Source organism: Oncorhynchus clarkii, chromosome 6 (assembly GCF_045791955.1).
Source record: "Oncorhynchus clarkii lewisi isolate Uvic-CL-2024 chromosome 6, UVic_Ocla_1.0, whole genome shotgun sequence".
Taxonomy (NCBI): Eukaryota; Metazoa; Chordata; class Actinopteri; order Salmoniformes; family Salmonidae; genus Oncorhynchus; species Oncorhynchus clarkii.
This window is the reverse complement of record NC_092152.1, coordinates 71,416,352-71,438,140: the sequence shown is the minus strand read 5'-3', so window position 1 is coordinate 71,438,140 and position 21,789 is coordinate 71,416,352. Positions and strand designations below refer to the sequence as shown.

General features: G+C 45.0%; 1 protein-coding gene across 5 annotated transcripts in view; it reads right to left on the bottom strand.

Annotated features, from left to right (window-relative positions):
- LOC139411563 (pleckstrin homology domain-containing family A member 7-like) overlaps window positions 1-21,789 on the bottom strand; it is a 135,357-nt gene that overhangs the window by 67,198 nt on the left and 46,370 nt on the right. For 4 of the 5 annotated variants that reach the window (XM_071158055.1, XM_071158056.1, XM_071158060.1 and 1 more), the window contains one exon: window positions 2,186-2,269. In XM_071158055.1, the coding sequence (XP_071014156.1) occupies window positions 2,186-2,269 (84 nt within the window). Of the gene's footprint in view, window positions 1-2,185; window positions 2,270-12,394; window positions 12,583-21,789 lie in introns of those variants that run through there. The other variant, XM_071158059.1, reaches the window with a different exon arrangement.

Sequence of the window (21,789 nt, the reverse complement as noted above, 5' to 3'; positions counted from 1 at the left end):
TCCTGCTACTTTAGTACTTTACTTATTCTACCCCTGCACACCACAGGCATTCAATACATTTTAAAAGAGGAAAAAGAGGAATGCCAAGAGGGTGATATTTCTCCTAATAGACTGGCTGTGAGATAGAAACTCTATAGCCTACTATACACCCCCTACTCACTGGCTTTGGTAGAGTGGTAGTCCATCAGCATACAGTGTGGGGCAGGGATGTACCACTGAACAGGTGGCATGGGGTGAGAGGTCAAGGGTGTGAACTCTGTGGGATAATAACCTCCCCCAGTGTTTTTCTGTGACGACGTGTGTGTGTGTGTGTGTGTGTGTGTGTGTGTGTGTGTGTGTGTGTGTGTGTGTGTGTGTGTGTGTGTGTGTGTGTGTACAGTGAAAGTAGCCCCGGCTGTCTCTAATGAGGGGTATCAATCAGGCCGTGCCAAGAGCATTGGCTTGATGGGCCTCTGTGAAATTCCCTTAATGCTCCAAGCATTTTCAAATCTATGATTAATGTCATCGCTGCATGATTTCACTGTACTGGGAAGAAGTCTACAGTATGGTTGACTTGGAATGGAGGGTTATGATGATGACAGCATTTCAGGACTGATGATAATGTGAAATGAATCAACAGTAAACTATGACAATTTACAGAGGACATTAATCATGCTATTTAAATACATTTCATTCGTCACATATTCTTGTGGGAAGGGCATGAGTATAATGCTATTCTAAGCATGGCTGGTCTACTGAGCTTTGATCTGGTATTAGATAGTAAAATAATAATTTAGTTACTGTGGCCCCTACAGTGCAGGGAATATTCACTTTAACTTTTAAACCCCCTGATGGTGTACAAATCCCTGGCTCAACAGTACCATGTGAGGGATACAGGAGGGTTGGGGTGGAGAAGAGAGGAATCCCAATGAGCTTCATGTCACTCCTACAAATGACCTTTCAAACACTGTGACAGTGGAGATCAGATACCACTCTCGACCCTCTCTGCTACACTAACACATCGAGCCATGAATCCTAAAGCCTACATAACACCACCGTAATTATGTTGTTGACACCTGTCATACACATTCACGACAGAAAGATAACTGACTCAACTGTGGTCCTGTTATTGTTCTAAGACATCATAATGAAAGTGTAATAACATCAAGGTATCATGAAACGTTAACATGAAAGTCATGGTACAGATGTAGGATCTTAATTTGGCCTACACTGTCACAACAAAATCATCCTGCAGCCACAGGATTTTAATGTTTAGTCCATAATGTTGCTTGATCGGTGGTTAGGCTATTAACTGGCCAAAAGTTGGCTACATGAAAGTGTAATACTGTTAATAAAACCTTGTGTGGGTTTTCAGTGAATTTATGTAAATCGCAAAGCTCATCTGCATTTCACAGCAACAAAACAGGACAATTCTCAGCAACAAAAGAGTCAGGAATGTCATGCCATGTTTTAGAGACACTTACAAGCAAGCTCTACAACGCTACAACTTAAAGATTTGTCCCAGTACGTCCAGGTCAAACCATATCGGTGCATGTGTCGCTAACACTAGGTCCCATGCTATTCAACCTCATCACACTACCTGGGCCTCCACCATGGCCGTACCACTCACACAATTCAACACAATCAACGCTATGCTATAACCAGCAGAAAATACTCCACATATTGTTCTCTGGTGAAAAAAACTCTGTGGTAATAATAGCCATCATTAGCATAACAACTGTGATGTTTCAGACAGATGAATGGCTTCAGGCTTGCCATGGCCACAGTCAAAGACATAATGTGAACCATAGTTGGTTCATTACCATAAATTCAATTAAGATAAAACCTTAAAAATACACACACAAAATTGGCCTGGGAGCAGCCGTTGCACAAGTGCAAGCAGTTATGAATTTCATTTCCATAAAAAATAGAATGGCCATCATCCTTCTAATTTGTTTTATAATTATTGTTATTATTATTGTTCATTTCTATGACTGTAGTTAATAGAAAGCCTTTCCTCAGGCAGTCAGTTCCTGTTCCTCCTCATCTCATCCCTGGGACAAGCAGCAGACAATCTCACACTCTAATCCGAGTTAAATTACACTCTATTCTCATCTCCTCCCAGCATGACCTTGGACCAACCAAACGTTACACTGAAGCTCACATTATAACCTTCCTCGAGTAAAAATAGTAGAGGTGCACTCACTTGTCGTGGAGCATATATTCAGTGTTTTCTGGAGATATCTGTCCAGTCACAGGGTGTCGGAACGACGTTCTCTTCTGGTTATGGCTGAGAGAGTCAGAGAGAGAGAGAACAGGGAGGGAAGAGAGGGAAGGTTTGAAAACAACAGCGAAAGAGAAAATACAATTAGTATTCCGTCATGAATCATATTTCTGCTTGATCGCTCCACTATTTTGTGCACTGATGTATTGGTCACTGGCTGCTTGTTGGGCATTCTACACCAAGTTTCTAGACTTCCAATGACTTTCACAGCAAAGTGTAGAATGTGCGGTAGTGCTGAAGACTGGCCAAGGCAGGGGCTCATATTATTTCACACAATGTGTAAGTCTCAGCACTCTCCCCTACCAGCTCGCCAGGCTATATTGATTTCAATTACATGGGGTCATTCGTCGCTTTAACTAGGGCATTAAAGCTTCCCTGTATCGTTGGACAAAAGAAGAGATGGACAGGGGGCAGCGCTGGTGGTGGAAATAATGAAAAATAACACAATGATGTGATTTGCTCTAAACCTTCCGTATCAATTATTTACTTTTACACACTTTGGATGGCAGTCGCGTAGCAGCTGTGCCCATCGGACAGGAAGAGAGAGTCATTCTATGAACAGGTCTCTGCTTCATTCAACATTAGCTTTAGGAGCAGTGGAGCAGACAGGATTCCATACGTTTCCACTTAGGGTTATCCAGGTACAGAACATGCACAGGTAGAAACTTCTGATCCAGACTGACCTGGTCTTTAATCGCTATGAGGACTTCTGACCCACACTGACCTGGTCGTTAATCACTATGAGGACTTCTGACCCAGACTGACCTGGTCGTTAATCACTATGAGGACTTCTGACCCAGACTGACCTGGTCGTTAATCACTATGAGGACTTCTGACCCAGACTGACCTGGTCTTTAATCACTCGGCGGTCTTCTGGGTCAGACTGACCTGGTCGTTAATCACTATGAGGACTTCTGACCCAGACTGACCTGGTCGTTAATCACTATGAGGACTTCTGACCCAGACTGACCTGGTCTTTAATCACTCGGCGGTCTTCTGGGTCAGACTGACCTGGTCGTTAATCACTCGGAGGTCTTCTGGGTCAGACTGACCTGGTCGTTTATCACTCTGAGGACTTCTGGGTCAGATTGTGTGAGTGTGAATGTTGTATGTGAGTGTAGAGGCGGTCTGGTGAGCTGTGCTGTCCTCCAGATAGACCATCATAACACACCCTAGGCTTGCAGTTCTCACACTACACTGTCATATTCAACAGCCAATGAGAAATACTACACCAATCTAGTCACTATGGAAACAGTCATCACAATAATGACAACACAACCAGGGCAATGATGTGGGCCAATTTATTGTCCAATCAGTCTAGCAGAAATAAGTAAAAGTCACATATGTCATTCAATCCAGATGACTGCTGATGTCTTAACTGAATTATGAGATGAATCAGCCTTTACCTCTAATGAAATATTTCATGCTTCCTTACACTTGAATTCCGTGTAAAATCAGAGCATGTTGGAGTTGAATAGGCTGTTACATGAGGACATTTTTGCTTTGAGACAATTTGCTTTTTCAATCTCTCTCGCAAAGTTACGTTATTGTGATGCTTTTGGGGGAGGGGAAATATCAAAGTACTGTGAACGATTGTTCACCCTACTGTAATTCTTTATGTAAACACTGGCAATTGAAACTTACCAAGATTTGAGGTAATAGACAACAACTGACTGTACTCTGCTCTCTTCCAACCCATTCTCAATAACAACATTGTGAACACAACATCCTCATACAATCTATAATCACATTAGAATATGAATTCCATAGATGTAGTTCTATATATACACAACTGTAGAGATTCATTGTGTATCTATGGAAAAACATCTGTTAACCTCGACTCAATAGGGGCGGCAGGTAGCCTAGTGGTTAGAGCGTTGGGCCAGTAACTGAAAGGTTGATCGAATACCCGAGCTGACAAGGTAAAAATCTGTTGTTCTGCCCCTGAACAAGGCAGTTAACCCACTGTTCCTAGGCCGTCACTGTAAAAAATAATGCATTCTTATTTAACTTGCCTCGTTAAATTAAATAAAACATTTAAAATATAGAGCAGCAATATTGGTGAGCGGTATGTCCTGTGTTGTGTGTTCCTCTATCTCATCATGGTGTCCAGCACCACAGCACCACAGCCCTCTCTGGGCTCTTTACTCAAGCGTGGCCACTGAGAAGACAGGCCCTTTTGTCTGAGGGGCCACTGGACAGATATGAAGTGCTAAGGTCCTCCCAGAGCAGAGCTGAGCCATCCCTCTCCGGCTGCTGTAGACTGGACTGAACAAGACTGAAAGGCAGCCTGCTGTTAACTGTACTAGCTTGAGAGGCAGCATGCTCTGGACTAGACTGTATTAGCATGAGAGGCAGCCTCCTGTGGACTGTGGCAGTCTGCTCTGGACTGGACTGTATTAGCATGAGAGGCAGCCTGCTCTGGACTGGACTGTATTAGCATGAGAGGCAGCCTCCTGTGGACTGTGCCAGCATGAGAGGCAGCCTCCTGTGGACTGTGCCAGCCTGAGAGGCAGCATGCTCTGGACTGGACTGTATTAGCATAAGAGGCAGCCTCCTGTGGACTGTATTAGCATGAGAGGCAGCCTCCTGTGGACTGTGCCAGCATGAGAGGCAGCCTCCTGTGGACTGTGCCAGCCTGAGAGGCAGCCTCCTGTGGACTGTGCCAGCCTGAGAGGCAGCCTCCTGTGGACTGTGCCAGCCTGAGAGGCAGCCTCCTGTGGACTGTGCCAGCCTGAGAGGCAGCCTCCTGTGGACTGTGCCAGCCTGAGAGGCAGCCTCCTGTGGACTGTGCCAGCCTGAGAGGCAGCCTCCTGTAGACTGTGCCAGCCTGAGAGGCAGCCTCCTGTGGACTGTGCCAGCCTGAGAGGCAGCCTCCTGTGGACTGTGCCAGCCTGAGAGGCAGCCTCCTGTGGACTGTGCCAGCCTGAGAGGCAGCCTCCTGTGGACTGTGCCAGCCTGAGAGGCAGCCTCCTGTGGACTGCGCCAGCCTGAGAGGCAGTCTGCAGCGGCAGCATCACACTTGCTCAATAGGCATCCTAATGTTTACAGTGTGCATGGTAATACCGTGAGTAAGACTGGTGTCAGCAGCATATAGCAAACGCCTACTGAAGGACAACTACAGCCTTTACCAGCTGACGCATAGTGTTATACCAACCCTGTTAGTATTACTGCGGTGTCATGCAGCAAAGTAAAGGAAATAAATCTGGTTGTTTTGAGAGATTTATGGGTTGACATTTTTCAAAAGTTCACAGGAAGCTGCGGTTGAGCATCAGAGCCATTTCTGCACACACAAGCACAAAAACGCACACAAATCAACACGCAAAAAAACACATTACAACCCACACAAACACAGAACAACACACACACAAACACAACTCTCTACTCTGTTTGGTCCTGGCCTGTGTTCCAGTAACAGCATGTAGTGTGTTGAACTACACCAGGCCCATGCAGTAGTACCCTACCCTCCACTGTTAATTAGGAACCTGCACTCTTTGGACCGTTTGTTTCAGCCACATTACTTCTGAACTACTTGTCATGGAATTCACTGCATTCCTACTTAGTGAACAAACAGTTCAGGCAGCACAGTGGCCCTGTTTGTTTTGCCACATAGTGTAGTACTCAGGGAACTGGTTGCAGACACACTTCAGTAAAACGCATGAGCTGACGCAAACCCCAAAATGTTTGTAGAGGTGCTAACTAACAAAGTGTAAAATGTTTTATTACATTATATACATATAACGTGGATGAAACAGTATGTAAACATTATTAAAGTGACTAGTGTTGTATACTCTATGTATACTAAAAATAATATAAACGCAACAATTTCAAAGATTTTGCTGAGTTACAGTTCAAATAAGGAAATCAATCAATTGAAATAAATTCATTAGGCCCTAATCTATGGATTTCACATGACTGGGCAGGGGCGCAGCCATGGGTGGGCCTGGGAGGGCATAGGCCCACCCACTTGGGAGCCAGGTCGACCCATTGGGGAGCCAGGCCCAGTCAATGAGAATAGTTTTTTCCCCCACAAAAGGGCTTTATCACAGACAGAAATACTCATCCTCTGTTTCTCAGTCTCTCGGTCCCAGCTTTGATGCACCTGTACCGTCTCCCCCTTCTAGATGGTAGCGGGGTGAACAGGCCGTGGCTTGGGTGGCTAAAGTCCTTTATGATCTTCTTGTCCTGGAGGGCAGGCAAAGTGCCCCCGGTGATGCGTTGGGCTAACTGCACCACTCTCTGGAGAGCCCTGGAGTTGTGGATAGTGCAATTGCCATACCAGGAGGTGATACAGCTTGACAGGATGCTCTCAATGGTGCATATGCAGAAGTTTGTAAGGGTCTTAGGGGCAAACCCAAATTTCTTCAGCCTCCAGAGTTTAAAGAAGCGCTGTTGCGCAGTCTTCACCACACTGTCTGTGTGAAGGGACCATTTCAGGTTGTCACTGATGTGCACGCCTAGGAACTTGAAGCTTTTGACCATCTCCACTAAGGCCCTGTCAATGTAGATGGGGGTGTGCTCTCTCTGCTGTCTCCTGTAGTCAACAATCCGCTCCTTCGTTTTGTTGACGTTGAGGGAGAGATTATTTTCCTGGCACAACTCCGCTAGGGCTCTCAACTCCTTCCTGTAGGCTGTCTCATCGTCGTTGGCAATCAGGCCTGTTGTGTTGTCAGCAAACTTGATGATTGAGTTGGAGACATGCGTGGCCACATAGTCATGGGTGAACAGGGAGTACTGGAGGGGACTGAGCACGCACCCCAGTGGGGCCCCCGTGTTGAGGATCACCGTGGCAGAGTTATTGTTGCCTGTCTTCACAACTTGGGGTCGGCCCGGGAGGAAGTCCAGGACCCAGTTGCACAGGAAGGGTTCAGACCCTGGGCCCTGAGCTTAGTCATGAGCTTAGAGGGCACTACGGTGTTGAAGGATGAGCTGTAGTTGATGAACAGCATTCTTAGATAGGTATTTCTCTTGTCCAGGTGGGATAGGGCAGTGTGTAGTGCAATTGTGATTGCGTCGTCCATTTATCTGTTGGATAATATGCGATTTGTAGTGGTCTAGGGTGTTGGGTAAGATGGAGGTGATATGTTCCTTAACTAGCCTCTCAAAGCACTTCATGATGACAGAAGTGAGTGCTACGGGGAGATAGTAAATGAGTTTAGTTACCTTCGCTTTCTTGGGTACAATGTTGGACATTTTGAAGCAAGTGGGGACAACACGCTTACATTTGATTTTACCTTTTTTTTTAACCTATTTAACTAGGCAAGTCAGTTAATAAGAAAAATATATTATTTTCAATGACAGCCTAGGAACAGTGATGCCCCTTGTTCAGGGGCAGAAAGACAGATTTTTACCTTGTCAGCTCGGGGATTCGATCTTGCAACTTTTCGGTTACTAGTCCAACTCTCGAACCACTAGGCTACCTGCCAAATGACTTGCTCAAGTCGGCCACGAAGAACAAGAGCACATAATCCTCATGAGTGTCGGGGGCCGTTTTGGCAGCTCTGTGTTTGGTGCCTCAAAGTGAGCGAAGAAAGTGTTTAGCTTGTCCGGAAGCGAGGCATCATGTCCACGTCATGGCTGGCTCTCCCTTTATAATCTGCGACTGTCTGGAGTCCCTGTCATATACGTATGGTGTTTGAGCCGTTAAATTGCGACTCCAATTTGTCCCTGTACTGTCGTTTTGCCTCTTTGATTGCCTTTACAGAGGTCATAGCTGGCCTGCTTGCAGTGGTGTAAAGTACTCTAGTAAAATTCCTTTAAAGTACTACTGAAGTAGTTTTTTGGGGATATCTGTACTTTACTTTTTATTTATATTTTTGACTACTTTAACTTCACTACATTCCGAAAAAATATAATGTACTTTTTACTCCATACATTTTCCCAGACACCCAAAAGCATTTTGAATGCTTAACAGGACAGGAAAATGGTCCAATTCACACACTTTTTTTCAAGAGAACATCCCTGGTCATCCGTACTGCCTCTGATCTGGCGGACTCATGTTGTGGAATATTCTAATCAAGTGAGAGAAACTTTGTAATTTCTTCAAACAAACATGTTTATTCAATATCGATGAATTAGTAATGAGGCTAGTCGACCCCACACCCTTGAGTGTTGGATCGAGAAACCTAATCTTTACACAAATGCAGAGTACTATATATAGCTGACACTAAAAATGCTTAGTCATGATTGATTCCACCCATCCCATGTAGATTGGGGCACCTTAAGCCACTCTGGGTTCATCCGGTCATTATCTGCACGGGGTTGTTGTCTTAACCCCACCCTGGTTCAGTTTCTCCGATGCAAGGTTGATTTTGAGGCAATGAGGGATTGTTCTACTCCTAAACTATCCCAAGTAAAACATTGTCTATGTAATGCAGTCTTTAACTAATTTGTCAGCTCAAGCCATCTCTGGTGACCATACGCCCAGATTAGCTGCAGGGAACTAGAGTGGAGACCATAAAAACACAGACACTAACTAGTAGGACAGAAATGTCTTACTATTAGTTAAATATGAATTGCTAACCATTAATATCAAATAAATCAGGTAAATACGTTTTTTTTTTTTTTCAGAGGTATAAACCAGGGATATTTTAAGAAATAGGCTAACGGTCATGTTGACAATGTGGAACTATACTTAAAAACATTGAAAATGTCTAGGTGTCTCAGCTGGCTTTACAAGATTGATGTTTCAATATTATAGAAAATGCCATAAAAATTCAAATTGTTTGGATTGCCTAATAGAAGTCATTTGAAATGATTTTGTCACACCCTGATCTGTTTTACCTGTCTTTGTGCTTGTCTCCACCCCCCCCCCCCCCCCCCTAGGTGTCGCCCATCTTCCCTATTATCCACAGTGTATCCTATTATCCACAGTGTATTTGTACCTGGGTTCTCTGTTTGTCTGTCACCAGTTCCTTTTGTTCTTCAAGCCTACCAGCGTTTTCCCCTTGCTCCTGTCTGTTTCTAGTTCCTGGTTTCCCGGTTTCGACCATTCTCCCTGCCCTGACCCTGAGCCTGCCTGCCATTCTGTACCTTGTCACACCACACTGGATTATTGACCTCTGCCTGCCCTGACCCTGAGACTGCCTGCCCCCTGTTCTAGTAATAAACTTTTGTTACTTGACACTGTCTGCATCTGGGTCTTCCCTGAAACGTGATAGATTTATACTTTTACTTTTGATAACTAAGTATATTTAGAACCAAATACTTTTATACTTTTACTCAAGTAGTATTTTATTGGGTGACTTTCACTTGAGTCATTTTCTATTAAGGTATCTTTTCTTTTATTCAAGTATGACAATGGGGTACTTTTTACACCACTGCCTGTTTGTACACATCCATGTTCCCAGTCACCTTGCAATGGTTTGCGCTTTCAGTTTTGTGTTTATGCTGCCATCTATCCACGTTTTTTGGTTTGGATCAGTTGTAATCGTCACATTGGGAACAACATCCTCTATGTACTTCCTGATTAGCCCAGACACTGAGTCAGTGTATACGTCAATACTATTTTCAGAGGCGACCCAGAACATTTCCTAGTCCGCGTGATCAAAACCATCTTGACGCATAGATTCCAATTGGTCAGACCAACATTGAACAGGGCCTGAACGTTAGCGAGTAACATACTAGGAAGCGGTGGATGGTATGCATGCCACCTGAGTCTGACTAGGGCCCCACTCCATCTACCTCTTAACTGGCATCGGAGTATTGGTGCAGCACCCGGGATGAATAGAGCTGCATGAAACACCTCCATCGTACTGCCAGGGCTACTCTGCAAATAGGCTTTGAGCCAGTAACCGAAAGGTTGCTAATTTGAATCCCTGAGCTGACAAGATAAAAATATGTTGTTCTGCCACTGAACAAGGCAGTTAACCCACTGTTCCTAGGCCGTCATTGTAAATAGGAATTTGTTCTTAACAGACTTGCCTAGTTAAATAAAGGTTAAATAAATTTTAAAAAATAGACAAACCTTTTATAACAAGGTTTATCACAAGGGAGGAAATGGAGGTGAAATGGTCATCCCAATGCCTTTCCAAATCATGCATTGTTTTCAAAGACAGAACCAAACAATCAGCATCACAGCCAAACTCCATTGAGATCAAAACTAATCCCTTGCACAGAATTCCATTTACCTTTAGGATTGACAGGAAAAGGTCAGGGGTTATAAAAACATTAAACACTTCCATTATCGGGGTCACAGAGACACACACCCCACACACACTGAGACACCCCCCCACCCACACTAAGAATCCCCCCCACACACACACACACATTCCACACAATGACCTTCTACACATTGACAGACCCCACCTGCTGCGAGGAGCAGGCTAGGTCACATGCTCATTAGCCAGTAGTAATCATGGCTGTGATGTGATTACATGTCTCCGTGTGCTTCCTCCTCCATAACTCTTTCTCCCCATGCAGCAGACTCATGGCTCAGGCCTTATCAGCCTGGGTACCACTCAGAGTTAAGACCTTTCCTAACATCCTCACGGTAACCTGTGGTTAAATCACAGGTTACATGTTAACATCAACATTATTGTGCATTTTTACACCTGATTTATAATTACACCATGTCTTTATGAAGATGATTATATTGTTAATATCATTAACAGTATAATCATAGTATAATTATATAGTACAATAATATCGCACTGTTGAAATGTCCAGAGGTATAAACCGGGGATATTTTAAGAAATAGGCTAACGGTCATGTTGACAATGTGGAACTATACTTAAAAACATTGAAAATGTCTAGGTGTCTCAGCTGGCTTTACAAGATTGATGTTTCAATATTATAGGAAATGCTAAACATTCAGCTCACAGGAAATATTTATATTCAACAGCATGTCAGTCGCATGTCAGTTGGAACCAAAACACTTAAGTGTAGTTTATGTTTCCATGTGGTCCTGATAGGGAGCAGCTAGTGTGGCTGACAGGTCTAATAGCAGGTCTACCACAGCTTTGTTTGCACTAAGGTCTAACTTCCATGTAAAACCTTTCAGGCGCAGCTACAGGATAGAGGAGGGGGGAGTATTAGTTTAGACACTGCTTAAAAGGATGGTAGTATTTTCCACAGAGCTGATTAAATAAAAAATAGATTTTCTCAGAAAAGCGTTTGAAATGTTCTATTTTATGTTGAGCGAGAAAGGTGCAAAGAATTTCAGTTGATTGGACATATTCTGCAACACACAAACACTGTTTGAGCTACAGTAAAACACACTATACAGAGACTCTTCCCAATCACACCTCTTCCCCCTCAGGAGGCTGAAAAGATTTTGCATGGGCCCTCGGATCCTCAAAAAGTTACACAGCTGCACCATTGAGAGCATCTTGACAGGCTGGATCACTGCTCGGCCTCTGATCACAACGTGTTACAGAGGGTAGTGCGCACGGCCCGGTACATCACTGGGGTCGATCTCCCTGCAATCCAGGACCTCTATACGAGGCGGTGTCAGAGGACGTCCTAACAACTGTCAAACACTCCAGCCACCCAAAGTTCTCTCTGCTACCGCAACCCCAGGCTTTAATTTCAGTCCAGAGCTTTTTCTCTCCTCAATACATTTTACTTCTGAGTATTTTGTCAGCAGTTACACAGTTACACACAGGGTTGACTTAGCTCCAATGTCCCCCCCCCCCCCCCACCTGCTGTGATGAACAAACGCACAACTTTGGAGTCCAAGGTTCAGCCCGGCATGGCACGCCGTATCAAATTTCACAGCAAAACAACAGGCTCAGGGTAATCCCTTCTCCAATAGAGGGGCTAAACCCATGCTGTCGGCAGCGTGGCACAGAGGGGCATGGGCATGGCCCAGGGGGCTTTTCACCTCACCCTCACACACCACCTAGCGCCATGTTGCCATGCTGCACACACACCAGATCCTCCGTCAAATACCAGGAACACACTATTCTCTTACAACTCCACAGTCCACTCTCTCTTGCTCACCTACCACTACTTTGCTTGCCACACATTCTCTCTCTCTCCTCCTTAACCAAAAGTGAAATGTTATTAATCACATTTCCTTGTGTAACATCCGATCAGATGTCTGTTCTTTTATCTTCTACTGGATCTGTCCTATTATTCTCTCTCTCTTTTGTTCTCTCTGCACAAAGTGAAGGAGCAGAGCAGTCTCACCTGGCGTGTCCCAGTGGATGATCTACTTCCTCCAAGTTAGACTGGCGATCCTCAAGGTGGTGGCAAGGGGGAGAATCTCTCTCTCTCTCTCTCTCTCTCTCTTAATCACTTCATCCTGACCCACATATTTGGCACTTTTATTGTCATCCGAGTACCTTGTCTTTCCTCTGAGTGGCAGCCTTGGAGCTAGGGGTAGGGGAAGGTGGGAGGGGACATTGACATGGAGTTCTCCTAACATGGAAACCTCACTGCTCCTCAGTGGTTGATTTTCCCAAATTTGGTCATGCAATAGTCAATCAGTTGCTCCACACTCCGTATCACACATTGTGACAGGAGGCAGAGGAATCTATCTTCTCCTTGTTAACAGAAACCACTGTCTGAGGTAAGACACTTTAATAAGTTTGTCTGCTTCTCACACATACTTTCAGAAGGTATAGTACCACTTTTATAACCCCTGCTGTGGGCCAGCAGATTGGCTGAAGACAATGGTGTGCTGTGACCTCATGGGGATGAAGGAAGTGAAACTGATCCAGAGGTATGCTGGCCAGGCCCGGAGAGCAGGTGCTATTGACACTGCCCCTTGGTCAATATTGTAAATGATAAACAACCATGGTTCATGTGCCAAAAGGAATAGCTTAAGAACTAGACATAAACTGCTAGCAGCTAGCCCTTTCTTTATTAAAATAAAAATAGTTGATCTTCTTGAAAGGAAAGTTTGCTAGTGTACGATGCAATTGATTTCATAACACATTTATTGCAGAACTTAGACAGCATTCCTTAGCTAATTCAAAAGAGACAATAACATTTCTACAAACATTGGGTTGATTAAGCTGAGGTGTAGACTGATTTATCTCAGATAGGCCTAGTCAGTGAGAGATTCAACAGAGGAATGTTGAACTTGAATCTATTGTGATGTAACTAATGTGGTACGACTTTCAGAGCTATGCAGGTCAGGACACCAAGTACCACTGACTGTGACTGACTGTGACTGATTTCTCATCAGTGTCTGCGTTTCTACTAATCACCAATGAGCACCATGGCATGTAGCGTTCATTTGACGCAGGAGGTTAATGACTTTTATTGGAAATCTAATCCAGTTATCTGCAACAAACACCAGATTCATATTGGCAACTGTGTTGCACAATAAATTAGGCTAGTTTTTCAAACTACATAAAAACGAGTGGATCTAATATAAGACTAAATGATGAGACAGAGTTAGCATGGAGAGTCATAGAGCCCTTTCACCACAATCATTTCCAGTGATGTAAAAGGCCATTACCAATGTGAAAGGGAAGGTACAGAGTAAGACAACAGAGTCAGGGACATCCAGAATCGAATAAGTCCGGTCAGGCCTAGCCGAGGGAATTATTTTAACGGTGGTTATTATCCCAGCAGAATGAGTCTATTAAGAAGATAATCATTCTGCATGAGGATTTACACATGTCCATTTGCCTTTATCAGTTCCCTCAACTAAGCACTACAGCCATGCCAGCTTCAATACAAACCATGTTGTGGGAAATGATCCATACAGAGCTACAAAAAGCATTTGGAGCATTGAAAAGCTACTAATCATTCAATGAGAAAATAGGAAAACCTGCTGGGTACCGCCTGGCTACCGAGCCCTGAGCCCTCCCATCTCATCGCTGACTGGCAAGTCTTACTTCAGTGAAGAAGACACTCCTCTTCTCTGTACTTTATACACTCCTTTAGCAGAGTAACTGTCTGTCTGACAGGTTGAGGTTACCTCATTAGGCTGCATTATGGCCGGACTGAAACATATCTCAACCACCCAGCCAGGGGATTTTTTACAGGTGGATCAACTCTGCCTAGCTTGCTCCTGTGGGAACAATCGGACCCTCTTCTCTCCTCACCCAGGCCCACACCACAGATGCCCTCTAAAGTCCTGAGACACTGCTGGGCACTGGGCACAGAGTGGCCCTGGCAGGTCCCAACATGCTCCATGGGAAGTAAACACAAGGCCTGAACCATGGCACTGTGTCACCGTGGCAGGTCCTAACATGCTCCATGGGAAGTAAACACAAGGCCTGAACCATTGGCACTGTGTCACCCTGGCAGGTCCCAACATGCTCCATGGGAAGTAAACACAAGGCCTGAACCATTGGCACTGTGTCACCGTGGCAGGTCCCAACATGCTCCATGGGAAGTAAACACAAGGCTGAACCGTGGCACTGTGTCACCGTGGCAGGTCCCAACATGCTCCATGGGAAGTAAACACAAGGCTGAACCGTGGCACTGTGTCACCCTGGCAGGTCCCAACATGCTCCATGGGAAGTAAACACAAGGCCTGAACCATGGCACTGTGTCACCGTGGCAGGTCCCAACATGCTCCATGGGAAGTAAACACAAGGCCTGAACCGTGGCACTGTGTCACCCTGGCAGGGGGGAGACACTTGAGGACACAGAGACTGAGCAGCATACAACAGCCAAGGCACGATGCTTCTTCTGACACGACACATTAAAATGCAGTGTTGTACCACACACCTCCAGCCACAAGGTCTTGCTGCTCCAAAGCAGAGGCTAGCCAACAGCTAATTAGAGAGGCCTGAAAGGAGAAGGGACCTGGGACTATAATGAGGGGTTTAGCTGGACGAGAGGGCCACTCTCTCACACACTTTGTTCTCCAGGATTAGAAGACATTCTGAAAAGGAATCACGTTGATGAACGTTGATGCTGTTCCTAAGATGAGACGGTAGCGTCAGCCCACTGGGCACACTCTGGTTGAATCAACGTGGAATAAACGTTGCATTTACGTCTGTGCCGGTGGGAGGGGAGACATGCAATGCCAGACACAGACCAAAAACCGGGACAAATTACATGTCCGTCACCATTAAAAGTGTTTCTATGACCAAGTAAACAAAATGAGATGGTTGGTCTTCAGCCATCTAATCCAGCTAAGGTTTCCCGGTGTCCATATAGGCCCTTTACAGAATGGCCATCTCAGCAGCTCTCCTCTCATTACTCCCCTCTGTTGCTCCTTTTTATGGCCAGGCGTTAATAGCTTGTATAGTAGAACCGTTGCTCTTGGTTACGATGTGATAAACACTCATCAACACTCTCACTCCTGTTTGTCATTTTTCCAGGCATTGCCAACAGCAGTCTAAACAGTAAGAGGCCTGGGGAAGAGGAGTAAGAGGAGGGAGCCATTCAAGTGTCCACATCAGCACTTCCATTACTCCAATGGCACAAAATTAGCTGACAAATAAATATTTATAAAGGATGATTTGATGTAATTCATCAAAGAAATGACTGTTTTATGGCCCTCTCCAACCATCCCAATTAAATGACTTTCAAAGACACTTACCTTGGGATCAATAGAGACAGAGATCTGCTGTGGCAAAATAAAAAGTTGGGAGTTATCTGGAACAAGGGGGATGAGGATCGGAGGGAGAATCAATGAGGAGCTTCAGGGGAAATATTTAATGCCCATAGATCCAGCCTCTGCATGCCATATCCCAATCGCTCACTACCTGACTGCCATCCAAAGCAATCAGGGGTCACCTTCCTGTGAACTGCATACGCAAACAGTGTGCTGCTAGGAAAGGAGGGGGGACACTAACTATCCTCCCCTCCTGTTTTTCACTGCTCTTTATCTCCATCAATAGACTACAACACACTTGATGTTCAACACTGTCACCTCCTTGTTCAGATGAATCACTTGCTACTTAAACCACAACTTCTTCCAATGACAGTATGTACAGCAAATGATCTTGTCAACGACTTGTTAGTCACTGACTAACAGCGATAGTCTACAGCGATAGTCTACAGCGATAGTCTACAGCGATAGTCTACAGCGATAGTCTATAGCGATAGTCTACAGCGATAGTCTACAGCGATAGTCTACAGCGCCTGCTGAAAGGAATGACTAGACAATGTAAATGTAGGACCAGGCCCATAGACACTGGTGACCAGCAGTCCCCTCCATCACTTACCGCAGGATCAGAGGAGTTGAGTCTGCTGGAGTGCCATGACCCTTGCACTAGCTTGGCACAAGTACCCTTCAGCTGCCTGGAAAACAAAACTTGACACTTCCAGCAGAACACACAATGTTCTGTCCTGTTGCCCATTTCCCCCTTTGTCCGCCTGAACTCACTCACACTTCAACTGGGTGCATTTAGTAAAGCAGTCACGCTCAAGAACAACATCAGCAACAGTATAACGCACCTCTGAATACGTCAGATCCAACACATGGTTTGTTAACATCCTCTAATGAGCTTTGCCTCAACATTTATTGGAAAACTGTCTCTGGAACCCTGGGACAGAAGCACACTTCAGTCCTCATCTGGAGGAGATGACTAGATGGCAAGCCTGTGACAGTGCTGTGTTCTCCTTGCTTGCACTTGGAATACTATGACACACAAAAACACTTCTCTCTCTTTTACCACAAAGAGAGAGACAAATAGAGAGACGGAAAGGGAGAGAGAGAGAGAGAGAGAGAGAGAGAGAGAGAGAGAGAGAGAGAGAGAGAGAGAGAGAGAGAGAGAGAGAGAGAGAGAGAGAGAGGGAGAGGGAGAGGGAGAGGGAGAGGGAGAGGGAGAGAAAGAGAGGAAGGAGAGAGGAAGCGAGAGTGACAAAACATCAAGATGTTTATCTTTAACATTCATGAGTCAGAAACTGTTTGAAATTAATAGGTTATCATGTTTCTTACACAGATAATAAACATTTGAATAAGAGCCACACTTGAATTGAAATGTTGGCTTTCAGTATTCCGAGCATATCGCTCTGCTCCATCAGTAACACAGGAGTTCAGCTAACTAACTCTATGAAGGCAAATCTAAATGAAAACAGCCCCCCTCTCTTATCTGGCTGACCCCCATACCCAAAGATCAATACCGCTGCTCAGTACAGGACCAGGGGTTCAGAGATGTCCTGCCTCCCCCCCATCCCCCCACATCCCCCTCGGCTCAGAAGCTCTAATGAGCCTGATAACCGTCACACTCCATCACAGCCTGCCTCAGCCAATCACATGTTAATGAGCCCTCTCGGCTGCGGTAGTAGCCCCGCAGTAGAGACAATCTCTAGGGAGACCTGAGCATGGAGCCCAGCCTGTACCACAGAGGGAATAGAGGGGGGGTGAGGTCTACTGGGGGTTGTACAACGGATAGGTCTGGTCCTGGATGCTGATTGGTTTCAACCAATGTCGATGCCCTGGGATCTGCATAGAGGAGGACAACAACTGATGATAGTAATGATTAACAATGAATGACGATGAGAAATGATGATGATAATTGAAAAGAAGAGGATGATAATGATGATTTGTGCATATTGGCAAAAAAATATTGATTGTATTGATCATAACCTACAGTGACACATTTAGTTCCCCAACTGACCGTGGACTGCTGTAAACACATGGTGTTAACAGTGGCAGAGGGATGCTCCTCTCATCCTTCTCTTCACTGTCCTTAAGATGACAGTCTCCTCAGTCTCCTCTCCCCGCTCCCAGGGCCGGCGCCAGAACAAATCAGTTGGACAGGCATGTGATTGCCATAGGCGTGCACATTTTTTAGGGGGAGTTATAGTAAAGACCATAGACAGCTTGTGAGTTTCAAGTTTTGGGAAGCAATTTACAATTTATCCTGGACACATTGATACGCTGTGGCCCATTGGCGGCTAAAGAAATGAGCACATGGAACTCAGAGGTAGCCTATAGGCCAATGCAGCAGTAGTCCTATACTGCAACTTCCATCGTCAACTAAGTAAAATACATAGGCCTAAAGATGACAAATAAAAACAGAAGAAAATATCCTGATGAAAATTCAGGTAATTTCAATCGCATTCATCTCTCTACTCCACCTGTCTGCCTCCCTTTCTATCTGTCTTGACTTGAGCTATCGCTAGTGAAGTGCAATATTGTATCAAATCAATTAACTGGATCCGGCACTAGCGAACTTGCAAAATTGTATCAACTAGCCTTTTCCGGACTCTGAGTTTCCAGACAGCTGACGTTTAAACTGGATATATGGGATCATCAGATCATGATATTTTTACACTGGATATATGGGATCATCAGATAATGATATTTTGCTCTTTCACACTGAGGCTTGATGATTATCGAGAACGGGAGAGTGTTGGATTTTTTTCCCCGAATATTGTGAGGAACTAACATCATTTGCAATGGATGTTAAAAAAGCAAACTTCATTGACTTACTGTGTAAGGTGAAGATAAAATGTACTGTGAAGCTCAGCTTATTAGTGATGGACGTGGTCAGAAGAGTCAGAAATTAGACATTGCCAAATGGACACTTTCCTACATTTGCATGCAGCAGGCCAGGTAGGTCTACTTCTATGCGAGCTCAGGCGCGCGTGCTACCTCTAAGTTATCAGGATAGAGAAACCAGACACATGCTCATAGATCACTCCAAACAAAATACAATTTAAAAGATTGACAAAAGTCGTAAATGATGCTTATTAAAATAACACTACTATAGCAGGTTGTGAACTCTGCAAACAACATTTCCACTCAGAGAATGAGAACCATAAATTACTGTAATTAATACATTTATTAACAGAAATTAATTCAACCAAATGTTGGGGATTAATGGTACATTTACTTGGTCTACTGGTGATATAATGGGGAATTGATCAAAATAAACAATTCAAGGGCAAACAATTCACACAATGAAACAATGAATGCATAAGAAGTGGTGTAAGACAGCTGACAGCATTTTTTTTACCCCTTATTCTCCCCAATATTGTGGTATCCAATTGGTAGTTACAGTCTTGTCCCATCGCTGCAACTCCCATATGGACTCGGAAGAGGCGAAGGTCGAGAGTCGTGCGTCCTCCGAAACACAACCCAGCCAAGCCGCACTGCTTCTTGACACAATGCCCGCCTAACCCGGAAGTCAGCCGCACCAATGTGTCGGAGGAACCACGGTACACCAGGTAACCGTGTCAGCGTGCACTGCGCCCGACCCACCACAGGAGTTGCTACTGCGCAATGGAACAAAAACATCCCTGCCGGCCAAACCCCTAACCAGTACGACACTGGGACAATGGTGCGCCACCACATGGGTCACCCGGTCTCAGCCGGCTGCGACAGATTTAATTGACTTACAGTGTAAGGTGAAAATAAAATGTACTGAGAAGCTCAGCTTATTAGTGATGGACGTGGTCAGAAGACAGTCAGAAAAGTAGGTAAGTGTCCATTTGGGGATGTCTGAGTGGCACAGCTAGCACTGCGATGCAATAAGAGTCTTAGACCACTGAGCCACTCGGGAGGCCAGCTGAGCATTCTGGAGAACTGAGTGCATGGACATAGATGTACCATATCTTCGACCAACACCCTCCACTTCTTATTGTCTCAACATTTTAAATTATACTCAAGACACATTATCATGCATATTTGAGACCCTTTTCACTGACAGCCACAACTCAATTACCAGCTCGGCCTATTACCACGCACTCTGCCCAAATTGTGGGCTTCCCTAATAGGCATAGACCTATGCACCTTGAAAGAATACATAGCTATGTTTTTAAAGAAGCTAATGATCCTCTGTCATTAGATAGTCATGCTATCTGGTGAAGTATCACTATCTGGTGAAGTAGTTTGACAGGAGTAATTATATAATACTGGCAAAACGTCAATTTACTTTAGAGCACATACTGTATGTCAAACTCATTCCATGGAGGGCCGAGTGTCTGTGGGTTTTCGCTCCTCCCCTGTACTTGACTTATGAATGAAGGTCACTAATTAGTAAAGAACTCCACCTGGGTGTCTAGGTCTTAATTGAAAGGAAAAACCCACAGACACTAGGCCCTCCATGGAATAAGTTTGATACCCCTGCTTTAGAGGAAGCTGGCACTGTGCACCCGCCAACTTTCTTTTCCAATTCCCAAGTGTCTGAAACCAGAGATCTGTATAAGACAAGATGCTCATGTCTCTGCCCTGACAATGTGAGTCATTGTCCCAAAGGTGGGAAGTCAGGCAACTAGCTTAGGTTTGTATATTATTCCCATAGAAATGCATTGGACGTGTTCTGGAAACATTTTGGCGAGAGTGAGCCCTTTCTCTCTGTTGAAACTTCAGTATCTCACCGGAGAAAGCAACCAAGTGAGCAAAACAGCGCCACTCTGTCTTACTACATGTAGCCCATCTATCTAATGCTGTCTGGCCAGAAATAGTCAACATGACATGTTCTTTTGGTCCAGACAGCATCAGATACATGGTCTACACATACTGAGACAGAGGGGCGCTGTTTCGATCACTCAGATGCTTTATCTGAGATTGATGCGTCTTTCTGCCAGTGAGCGTCTCGGTCAAATAAATGATCAATATTTCTATATTTTATTTGGACGGGCAAGGAGGTATGGTAGGTCGGGCCAAGGCCCCTAAGGCCCGCCCATAATGCCGGCCCTGCTCTCTCCTCTCTAGACTCAGAGAGGCTCAGAGCAGGCAGACAGGGAGGAAGCTCAGTCCAGGGCCCAGAATTCAATTCTCACGCTCAGATGAGCCTCTCCATCTTGATTGCGGACCATTTGCAGGTTGTAATTGGGAGATGTGACATTATGCCTTGATCTTATGCAGCCAGCCAATCAGAAGGGCTCCAGCCAGGGCTTCATTAGCCAGAGTAATGAGGTGACTCCTAGGGCCTGTAACATTACTACCTGAGACGGCCGCAAGCACCTCGTCCCTGACCAGTCCCTACCACACCACACTGATGATATTGTCATACTGTATCTACGAGAGATAAACATGAATAATGATCACACTCAGCAAAATGAGGAAATGTCATCTGTGGTGGGATGGTGGAAAATACTACAGAAAATGTGACGACAGATGAGTAACAGAGAGAGAGCCCTTGGTTTCCTCATACCCTGAGGTCCTGGATTCATTCATCTTTATCTCAATCTGATATCAGCACAAAAATACATTACAGGCAAACAGATCATCTAAAAGCCTTTTTGTCTGGACTGCTATCAGCACAAAACTCTGGTCTGCCCAGACCCAGGCCTGTTAGGGGGTGTCCCATGGTTGCGAGGCTCTGGGCTGGCTGAGGGCTCCCTGCCTGGCCTCCCAATAATCCTGTTCAGCTCAGAGTGGAGAGGGGAGTGGAGGGGAGTTGAGGGGTTAGAGACGGGAGGAGAGTGGAGTGGAGTGGAGTGGAGTGGAGTGGAGTGGAGTGGAGTAGAGTAGAGTAGAGTAGAGTAGAGTAGAGTAGAGTAGAGTAGAGTAGAGTAGAGTAGAGTAGAGTAGAGTAGAGTAGAGTAGAGTAGAGTAGAGTAGAGTAGAGTAGAGTAGAGTAGAGTAGAGTAGAGTAGAGCAGAGCAGAGCAGAGCAGAGCAGAGTAGAGTAGAGTAGAGTAGAGTAGAGTAGAGGAGAGGAGAGGAGAGGAGAGGAGAGGAGAGGAGAGGAGAGGAGAGGAGAGGAGAGGAGA